Below are 11,101 nucleotides of genomic sequence, written 5' to 3'. Positions count from 1 at the left end.
TTTCCCTGTCCAGTCTATCATCGATGGGCATTTGGGTTGGTTCCAGGTCTTTGCTATTGTAAACAGTGCTGCAGTGAACATTCGTGTGCATATGTCCTTATAGTAGAACGATTTATAATACTTTGGATATATACCCAGTAACGGTATTGCTGGGTCAAATGGAATTTCTATTTCTAGGTCCTTGAGGAATTGCCACACTGACTTCCACAATGGTTGAACTAATTTACATGTCTTCACATCCTCTCCAGCATCTGTTGTCTCCAGATTTTTTAATGATCACCATTCTAACTGGCGTGAGATGGTATCTCAGTGTAGTTTTGATTTGCAATTCTCTGATGACCAGTGATGATGAGCATTTTTTCATATGCTTGTGGGCCTCATGTATGTCTTCTTTTGTAAAGTATCTGTTCATATCCTTTGCCCACTTTTGAATGGGCTTGTTTGTTTTTTTCTTGTAAATCTGTTTTAGTTCTTTGTAAATTCTGGATATCAGCCCTTTGTCAGATGGGTAAACTGCAAAATTTTTTTCCCATCCTGTTGGTGGCTGATTCACTCTAATGACTGATTCTTTTGGCGTGCAGAAGCTGTGGAGTTTGATTAGGTCCTGTTTGTCTATTTTGGCTGTTGTTGCCAATGCTTTTGGTGTTTTGGTCATGAAGTCCTTGCCTACGCCTATGTCCTCAATGATTTTGCCTAACTTTTCTTCTAGGGTTTTTATGGTGTTAGGTCTTATGTTTAAGTTTTTAATCCACCTGGAGTTAATTTTAGTGTAAGGTGTCACGAAGGGGTCCAGTTTCTGCTTTTTGCACATGGCTAGCCAGTTTTCCCAACACCATTTATTAAACAGGGAATCCTTTCCCCATTGCTTGTTTTTGTCAGGTTCCTCAAAGATCAGATGGTTGTAGATATGTTGTGTTGCCTCTGAGGCCTCTGTTGTGTTCCATTGGTCTATATCTCTGTTTTGGTACCAGTACCATGCTGTTTTGATTACTGTAGCCTTGTAGTATAGTTTGAAGTCCAGAGTGTGAAGCCTCCCACTTTGTTCTTTTTGCTTAGAATTGACTTGGCTATGCGGGCTCTCTTTTGGTTCCATATGAAGTTTAAGGTGGTTTTTTTCCAGTTCTGTGAAGGTCATTGGTAGCTTGATGGGGATAGCATTGTATATTACTTTGGGCAGTATGGCCATTTTCACGATATTGATCCTTCCTACCCAGGAACATGGAATGTTTTTCCATCTGTTTCTGTCTTCTCTTATTTCATTGAGTAGTATCTTGTAGTTCTCCTTGAAGAGGTCCTTTACATTCCTTGTTAGTCATATCCCTAGATATTTTATTCTCTTTGTGGCAATTGTGAATGGCAGTTCGTTCTTGATGTGGCTTTCTTTAAGTCTGTTATTGGTGTATAGGAATGCATGTGATTTTTGCACATTGATTTTGTATCCTGAGACTTTGCTGAAGTTGCTTATCAGTATCAGGAGATTTGGGGCTGAGACAATGGGGTCTTATAGATATACAATCATGTCATCTGCAAATAGAGACAATTTGACTTCCTCCTTTCCTATTTCAATACCCTTTATTACTTTTTCTTTCCTGATTGCTCTCGCTAGGACTTCCAGTACTATATTGAATAGGAGTGGTGAGAGAGGGCACCCATGTCTAGTGCCAGATTTCAAAGGGAATGCTTCCAGTTTTTGCCCATTCAGTATGATATTGGCTGTTGGTTTGTCGTAAATAGCTTTTATTATTTTGAGATACGTTCCGTCAATACCTAGCTTATTGAACGTGTTTAGAAAAAAGGGCTGTTGAATTTTGTCAAAGGCCTTCTCTGCATCAATTGAGATAATCGTGTGCTTTTTGTCTTTGCTTCTGTTTATGTGGTGTATTACGTTTATAGACTTGTGTATGTTGAACCAGCCTTGCAACACCGAGATGAAGTCTGCTTGATCATGGTGGATTAGCTTTTTGATGTGCTCTTGCAATTGGCTTGCCAGTATTTTATTGAAGATTTTTGCATCTATGTTGATCATGGATATTGGCCTGAAGTTTTCTTTTCTTGTTGAGTCTCTGCTGGGTTTTGGTATCAGGATGATGTTGGTCTCATAAAATGATTTGGGAAGAATTCCCTCTTTTTGTATTGTTTGGAATAGTTTCAGAAGTAATGGTACCAGCTCCTCTTTGTATGTCTGGTTGAATTCGGCTGTAAATCCATCTGGACCTGGCCTTTTTTTGGGTGGTAAGCTCTTAATTGCTGCCTCAACTTCAGACCTTGTTATAGGGCTGTTCAGGGTTTTGACTTCTTCCTGGTTTCGGCTTGGGAAGAGGCAAGTGTCCAGGAATTTATCCATTTCTTCCAGGTTTATTAGTTTGTGTGCATAGAGTTGTTTGTAATAATCTCTGATGATGGTTTGAATTTCTGTGGAATCTGTGGTGATATCCCCTTTATCTTTTTTTATTGCGTCAATTTGGTTAATCTCTCTTCTCTTTTTTATTAACCTAGCTAGTGGTCTATTTTGTTGATCTTTTTGAAAAACCAGTTCCTGGATTTATTGATTTTTTGAAGGCTTTTCTGTGTCTCTTCCTCTTTCAGTTCTGCCCTGATCTTAGCTATTTCTTGCCTTCTGCTAGGTTTTGAGTTTTTTTGATCTTGCTCCTCTAGGTCTTTCAATTTTGACAATAGAGTGTCAATTTTTTATCTCTCCTTGCTTCTCATGTGGACACTTATTGCTACATATTTTCCTCTTCAAACTGCTTTAAATGTGTCCCAGAGATTCTGGTATGTTGTGTCTTCATTCTCTTTGGTGTCGAAGAACATCTTTATTGCTGTCTTCATTTCATTGTTTATCCAGTCAACATTCAAGAGCAAGTTGTTCAGTTTGCATGAAGCTGTGTGGTTGTGAGTTAGTTTTTGAATTCTGAGTTCTAACTTGATTGCCCTGTGGTCTGAGAGACTGTTTGTTATGATTTCCGGTTTTTTGCATTTGCTGAGGAGTGATTTACTTCCGATTATGTGGTCAATTTTAGAGTAGGTGTGATGTGGTGCTGAGAAGAATGTATATTCTGTGGATTTGTGGTGGAGAGTTCTGTAAATGTCTATTAGGTTTGCTTGATCCAGGCCTGAGTTCAAGTCCTGGATATCCTTGTTAATTTTCTGTCTGGTTGATCTGTTTAATATTGACAATGGGGTGTTAAAGTCTCCAACTATAATTGTGTGGGAGTCTAAGTCTCTTTGTAAGTCATTAACAACTTGCCTTAAGTATCTGGGTGCTCCTGTATTGGATGTGTATATATTTAGGATTGTTAGCTCTTCTTGTGGCATTGATCCTTTTACCATTATGTAATGTCCTTCTTTGTCTCTTTTGATCTTTGTTCTTTAAAGTCTATTTTATCAGAGATGAGAATTGCAACTCCTGCTTTTTTTTTGCTCTCCATTTTCTTGGTAAGTCTTTCTCCATCCCTTTATTTTGAGCCTTTGAGTAACCTTGCATGTGAAATGGGTTTCCTGGATACAGCACACCGATGGGTTTTGGCTTTTTATCCAATTTGCCAGTCTGTGTCTTTTGATTGGGGCATTTAGTCCATTTACATTTAGGGTTAATATTGTTATGTGTGAATTTGATACTGCCATTTTGGTGCTACCTGGCTCTTTTGCCGATTAGTTGATGCAGGTTCTTCATTGTGTTGATGCTCTTTGCCATTGGCATGTTTTTGGAGTGGCTTGTACCGGTTGTTCCTTTCTATGTGTAGAGTCTCTTTCAGGAGCTCTTGTAAACAGGCCTGGTGGTGATGAAATCTCTGAGTACTTGCATGTTCACAAAGGATTTTATTTTTCCTTCACTTATGAAGCTTAGTTTGGCTGGATAGGAGATTCTGGGTTGAAAGTTCTTTTCTTTAAGGATGTTGAATATTGGCCCCCACTCTCTTCTGGCTTGTAGGGTTTCTGCTGAGAGATCTGCTATGAGTCTGATTGGTTTCCCTTTGTGGGTAACCCGACCTTTCTCTCTGACTGCCCTTAGCATTTTCTCCTTCATTTCAACACTGGTGAATCTGATGATTATGTGCCTTGGGGTTGTTCTTCTTGAGGAATATCTTTGTGGTGTTCTCTGTATTTCCTGGACTTGAATATTTGCCTGCCTTGCTAGGTTGGGAAAGTTTTCCTGGATAATATCCTGAAGAGTATTTTCCAGCTTGGATTCATTCTCTTCATCCCATTCAGTTACACCTATCAAACGTAGATTAGGTCTTTTCACATAGTCCCACATTTCTTGGAGACTTTGTTCATTCCTTTTTACCCTTTTTTCTCTAATCATGCCTTCTCATTTTATTTCATTGAGTTGACCTTCAACCTCTGATATCCTTTCTTCTGCTTGGTCAATTTGGCTGTTGAAACTTGTGCGTGCTTCACGAAGTTTTCGTGTTGTGTTTTTCAGCTGCATCAATTCACTCATATTCCTTTCTAAATTGTCCATTCTTGTTAGCATCTCGTCAAATCTTTTCTCAAAGTTCTTAGTTTCTTTGCATTGGGTTAGAACATGTTCTTTTAGTTCACAGAAGTTCCTTTCTATCCACCTTCTAAGGTCTGATTCTGTCATTTCATCACACTCATTCTCCATTAAACCTTGTTCCCTTGGTGGTGAGGAGTTGTGATCCCTTCTAGTAGGAGAGGTGTTCTGGTTTCAGGTGTTTTCATCCTTTTTGCGCTGGTTTCTTCCCATCTCTATGAATTTATCTACCTGTCGTCTTTGTAGTTGCTGACTTTCAAATTGGGTCTCTGAGTAGATGTCTAGTTTGTTGATGATGAAGTTATTTCTGTTTCTTAGTTTTCCTTCTAATAGCCTGGCCCCTCTGCTGTAGGACTCCTAAGGTTCACTCCAGGCCCCGCTTGCCTGAGGATCACCTGCAGCGGCTGCAGAACAGTAAGGGTTGCTACCAGTTTCTTCTTCTGCTTTGTCCCAGAAGGATACCTGCCAAATAGTCCGATCTTTCCTTTATGAGGTGACTCTTTGTGTATACAGGGGTCAGGGAGGTGCTTGCGGAGACAGTCTGTCTTTTACAAGAGCTCAAGTGTTGAGCTGTGAACTCCATTGTTCATTCAGAGCTGCTGGGCAGGTATGTTTAGGTCTGCTGCAGCAGAACTCATAAACCACTTTTTGTTCCCAGGTGCTCCGTCCCAGGCAGTTACGGCTTTATTTATGAGTTTCCGTTGTGCTCCTGCCTTTTTTTTTTTTCAGGGCTGCCCTGCCCTGCAAGGGGCAGCCTCGTCCCTGTCTGCCTGAAGAGGCTTTGCTTAGCTCTGTGGGCTCTGCTCAGCTGCCCTGTGAACTTCCCTGCAGTCTTGTTTATATGGGCGTTGTTGGCACTGCCTCGGCAATGGTGGCCTGCCTCTGTATTGGTGGACTCTCTCTGTAATGCCAGGTTGCCTCGGCATGGCAGGTCATCTTGGCAACAGCAGAGTGCCTCAGCAATGGCGGACTGCCTCCTTATTGGTGGAGTGCTTCGGTAATGGCGGACGCCCCTCCCCAACAGAGCTAGACCATCCCAGGTTCAGCTGTGCTTTTTGTGAAACTCTCAATCCAGAGAGTTTCTGATTGTTGTTCTTTTGTGGGGGTGGGACCAGCCGAGCCTGATCGCCTGGCTCCCTGCCTCAGAGCCTTTTTTATTTTTCTTTTTTATTCCAGGTGTTCCAGTCTCCTGTTGAAAGGGCGCTGGGATCTGTTTCCCGTATGGTGACCTACTGTGCCCACTTAAACAGCAGTGCTGAGATTTGTGGCACTTTTTTTGCTCAGGTATCTCCTGGCCTGGCTCCCTGTTCAGTCCACTCTTTAATCAGATGAATGTGCAGCTTCCCAGGGCTCCAATCACCAGCCAAAAGGGCACCCAGTCCATTGTATTTTGTATGGAGAGCGACTGGCCTGGCCACCAACAAAGCAGCCACGCCGGGCAAAGCAGACTTGCTGACCAAAAGAACCACGCCAGCCAAAACAGCCTCGCTGGCGACCCATGTGTCTTCTCTGCCTGGGAATCTCCTGGTCTTGGGCTATAAAAATGCAGCGTCCACTCACCCTCTGCACTTTCACTGGGACCTGCAACTCCGAGCTGTTCCTAAACGGCCATCTTGGATCGAACCCCCAGTTTTCGGTTCTTATGTCACTTTGCTGAGAATGATGGTTTCTAGCTTCATCCATGTCCCTGCAAACGACATGAACTCATCCTTTTTTTGTGACTACATAGTATTCCATGGTGTCTATGTGCCACATTTTCCTCGTCCAGTCTATCTTTGATAGACATTTGGGTTGGTTTCAAGCCTTTGTCATTGTGAACAGTACTGCAATAAACATACATGTCTATATGTCTTTATAGTTGACTGTTTTATAATCCTTTGGGTATATACCCAGTAATGGGATTGTTGGGTCCAATGGTATTTCTAGTTCCAGATCCTTGAGGAATTGCCATATTGTCTTCCACAATGGTTGAACTAATTTACACTCCCACCAACAGTGTAAAAGGGTCCTTATTTCTCCACAACCCCTCCACATCTGTTGTCTCCTGATTTTTTAATGATCACCATTCTAACTGGCATGAGATGGTATCTCAATGTAGATTTGATTTGAATTTCTCTAATGGCTGTGATGATGTGCTTTTTTCTTATGTTTGTTGGCTGCATAAATGTATTCTTTTGAAAGGTATCTGTTCATCTCCTCTGCCCACTATTTGATGGGGTTGTTTTCTCTTATAAATTTGTTTAAATTCTTTGTAGATTTTTGTTATTAGCCCTTTGCCAGTTGGGTAGCTCACAAAAATTTTTTCCCATTCTGTTGTTTGTCAGTCCACTGTAATGTTAGCTTCTTTTGCTGTGCATAAGCTCTTAAGTTTAATTAGATCCCATTTGTCTATTTTGGCTTTTTTGCCATTGCGTTTGCTGAGGATTGACTTTGCTATGTGGGCTGTCTTTTGGTTCTATATGAAGTTTATGGTGGCTTTTTCCAATTCTGTGAAGAAAGGGAGCTTGATGGGGATAGCATTGAATCTGTAGATTACTTTGGGAAGTATGGCCATTTTCACAATATTGATTCTTCTTAATCATGAGCATGGAATATTTTTCCATCTGTTTGTGTCCTCTTATTTTCTTGAGCAGTGGTTTGTAGTTCTCCTTGAAGAGGTCCTCCTCATCCCTTGTTAGTTTTATTGTTAAGTATTTTATTGTTTTTATAGCAATTATGAATGCAAATTCACTCATAATTTGGCTCTCTGTCTGTTATTGGTGTATAGGAATGCTTCTGATTTCTACACGTTGATTTTGTATCCTGAGACTTTGCTGAAGTTGCTTATCAGCTTAAGGAGATTTTAGGCTGAGACGATGGAGTTTTCTAAACATACAGTCATGTCATCTGCAAATAGACATTTTACTTCCTCTTTTCCTAATTGAATATCCTTTATTTCTTTTTCCTGCCTGATTCCCCTGGCCAGAACTTCCATTACTATGTTGAATGGGAGTGGTGAGAGAGGACATCCTTGTCTTGTACCAGTTTTCAAAGGGAAAGCTTCCAGTTTTTGCCCATTCAGTATGATATTGGCTGTGGGTTTGTTGTAAATAGCTTATTATCCTGAGATGTTTCATTGATACCTAGTTTGCTAAGTTTTTAGCATAAAGCGATGTTTAATTTTGTTGAAGGCCTTTTCTGCATCCATTGAGATTATTTGGTTTTTGCCTTTGGTTCTGTTTATGTGTGGATTACATTTTTGATTTGCATATGTTGAACCAGGCTTGCATCCCAGGGATGAAGCTGGCTTGATTGTGTTGGATAAGCTTTTTGATGTGCTGTTGGATTTGGTTTTCCAATATTTCATTGATGATTTTTGCATCAATGTTCATCATTGATATTGGCCTGAGATTTTCTTTTTTAGTTGTGTCTCTGCCAAGTTTTGGAATCAGGATGATGTTGGTCTCATAAAATGAGTTAGGGAGGATTCCCTCTTTTTGTATTGTTTGGAATAGTTTCAGGAGGAATGGTACGAGCTCCTCTTTGTACATCTGGTAGAATTTGGCTGTGAACCCATCTGGTCCTGGACTTTTTTTAGTTGGTAATCTATTAATTGCTTCCTCAATTTCACACCTTGTTATTGGGCTATTCAAGGATTCAACTTCTTCCTGGTTTAGCCATGAGAGGGTGTAAGTGTCCAGGAATTTATCCATTTCTTCTTGATTTACTGGTTTATGTGCATAGAGTTGTCTGTAATCTCTGATGGTTTATATTTTTGTGGGATCGGTGGTGACATCCCCTTTATCATTTCTTATTGCATCTATTTGATTCTTCGCTCCCTTCTTTTTTATTAGTCTGACTAGTGGTCTATCTATTTTGTTGGTCTTTTCATAAATCCAGCTCCTGGATTTATTGATTTTTTGAAGTGTTTTTATGTCTCTGTCTCCTTCAGTTCTGCTCTGGTCTTTAGTTATTTCCTGTCTTCTATTAACTTTTGAGTTTGTTTGATCTTGCTCCTCTAGTTCTTTAATTGTGATGTTAGGGTATTGATTTTAGATTTCCTTGCTTCTCGTGTGGGCATTTAGTGCTGTAAATTTCCCTCTACATACTGCTTTAAATCTGTCCCAGAGATTCTGGTATGTTGTGTCTTTGTTCTCATTGGTTTCAAAGAACATCTTTATTTCTGCCTTCATTTCATTATTTATCCAGTAGTCATTCAGGATTAGGTTGTACAGTTTCTGTGTAGTTATGCAGTTTTGAGTAATTTTTTTAAATCTTGAGTTCTGATTTGGTTGCACTATGGTCTGAGAGGCTGTTTGTTATGATTTCCATTCTTTTGCATTTCCTAAGGAGTGATTCACTTCCAATTATGTGGTCAATTTTAGAGTAAGTGCGATGTGGTGCTGAGAAGAATGTATATTCTGTGGATTTGGGGTCGAGAGTTCTGTGGATGTTTATTAGGTCTGCTTCATACAGATCTGAGATCAAGCAGAAGAAAGGATAACAGAGATTGAAGATCAACTCAATGAAATAGAGTGAGAAGGCAAGATTGGAGAAATATGAGTGAAAAGAAATGAACAAATCATCCAAGAAATATGGGGTTATGGCCAGGTGCAGTGGCTCACACCTATAATCCCAGCACATTGGGAGGCTGAGGTGGTTGGACCATGAGGTCAAGAGATTGAGACCATCCTGGTCAATATGGTGAAACCCCGTCTGTGCTAAAAATACAAAAATTAGCTTGGTATGGTGGTGTGCACCTGTAATCCCAGCTACTTGGGAGGCTGAAGCAGGAGAATTGCTTGAACCCAGGAGACGGAGGTTGTGTTGAGCCAAGATCATGCCATTGCACTCCAGCCTGGGTAACAAGAGTGAAACTCTGACTCAAAAAAAGAAAGAAATATGGAGTAATGTGAAAAGACCAAATCTACCTTATTGTGGTGTACCTGAATGTGATGGGGAGAGTGAAACTGAGTTGGAAAACACTCTCTAGGATAGTATCCAGGAGAACATCCCTAGCCTATCAAGGCAGGCTAACATTCAAGTTCAGAAAATATAGAGAACACCACAAAGATATTTCTCAAGAAGAGCAACCCCTAGGAACATAATTGTCAGATTCACCAGGGTTGAAATGAAGGAAAAAATACTAAAGGCAGCCAGAGAGAAAGGTCGGGTTACCCACAAATACAAGCCCATCAGACTCACAGCAGATCTCTTGGTAGAAACCCTACAAGTCAGAACAGAGTGGAGGCCAATATTCAACATCCTTTAAGAAAAGAGTTTCCAACCCAGAATTTCATATCCAGCCAAACTAAACTTCATAAGTGAAGGAGAAATAAAATCCGCTACACACAAGCAATTGTTGAGAGATTTAGTCACCACCAGGCCAACCTTACAAGAATTCCTGAAGGAATCACTAAACTTGGAAAGGAACAACCAGTACCAGCCACTCTGAAAGCATACGAAATTGTACAAACCTTTAACACTATGAAGAATCCACATGGACTAATGGGCAAAACAACTAGCTAGCATCAAAGTGGCAGGATCAAATTCACGCATACCAATATTAACCTTAAATGTAAGTGGGCTAAATTACACAATTAAAAGACACAGACTGACAAATTGGATAAAGAGCCAAGAACCAAGATCCAAGATGGCCGTTTAGGAGCAGCTCAGGATTGCAGCTCCCAGTGAAAGCGCAGAGGGTGAGTGGATGCCGAGTTTTTAATGCCCACAGACTAGGAAATTCCCGGGCAGAGGAGCTCCACGGTCGCCAGCGCGGCTGTTTCGGCCAGCACAGCTGTTTCGGCCAGCGCGGCTGTGCCGGCCAGCGCCGCTGCTTTGCCCCGCGCAGCTGCTTTGTTGGCGCCCCGGAGCCGCGGTTCTCCGTACAAAATACACCGGTCCGGGGGCCCTTTTGGCTGGCGATTGGAGCCACGGGAAGTCGCCCATACGCTGGTTCAAAAAGGGGACTGAGCAGAGAACCAGGACAGTAGATTCCAGGGCAAAAAAAAAAAAAGCGCCACAAACCTCAGTGCCGCTGTTTAAGCCACAGGGGAAAACAAACAGACCCCGGCGCCTCTTCAACAGGCGACTGGATCACGAACTTAAAAAAGGCTCTGAGGCAGGGAGCCAGGCGATCAGGCTCGGCTGGCCCCACCCCCACAAAAGAACACCAACCAGAAACTCTGGATTGAGAGTTTCACAGCAAGCGCAGCTGAACCCGGGACGGTCCAGCTCTGTCGGGGAGGGGCGTCCGCCATTACCGAGGCAGCCCGCCGTTGCCAAGGCAACCCGCCATTGCTGAGGCAGCCCGCCGTTGCCAAGGCAACCCGTCACAGCAGAGACTCCGCCCCAACAGAGGCGGGCCACCATCGCCAAAGCAGTTCTAACTACACCCATATAATCAGGACTGCAGGCAAGTTCACTCGGCAGCGGGGCGCAGCCCACAGCAGCTCAGCAAAGCTGCCATAGGCCGACAGTGACTAGGCGGCCTCCTTGCTGGGCTGCGCAGGTCTGAAGGAAACAAAAAAGACGGCGGCAGCATAACGGAAACTCATAAATAAAGCCCTAAATTCCTGTGACAGAGCACCTGGGAACAAAAAGCAGTTTATGAGTTCAGCT

General features: G+C 42.0%; 1 protein-coding gene across 1 annotated transcript in view; it reads left to right on the top strand.

The window, feature by feature from the left end:
• The window catches only part of ANKRD30A (ankyrin repeat domain 30A), a 184,829-nt gene that overhangs the window by 131,084 nt on the left and 42,644 nt on the right, over positions 1 to 11,101 (top strand). The window contains exons 20-21 of the mRNA XM_032259736.1: positions 5,675 to 5,782; positions 10,215 to 10,469. Coding sequence (XP_032115627.1) covers positions 5,675 to 5,782; positions 10,215 to 10,469 — 363 coding nt within the window. The remainder of the gene's footprint in view (positions 1 to 5,674; positions 5,783 to 10,214; positions 10,470 to 11,101) is intronic.

Source organism: Sapajus apella, unplaced genomic scaffold (genome assembly GCF_009761245.1).
Source record: "Sapajus apella isolate SASKATOON/1434 unplaced genomic scaffold, GSC_monkey_1.0 scaffold111, whole genome shotgun sequence".
NCBI classification, from domain to species: domain Eukaryota; kingdom Metazoa; phylum Chordata; class Mammalia; order Primates; family Cebidae; genus Sapajus; species Sapajus apella.
The sequence above is the reverse complement of the archived record's forward strand: the minus strand, read 5'-3'. Positions and strand labels throughout refer to the sequence as shown.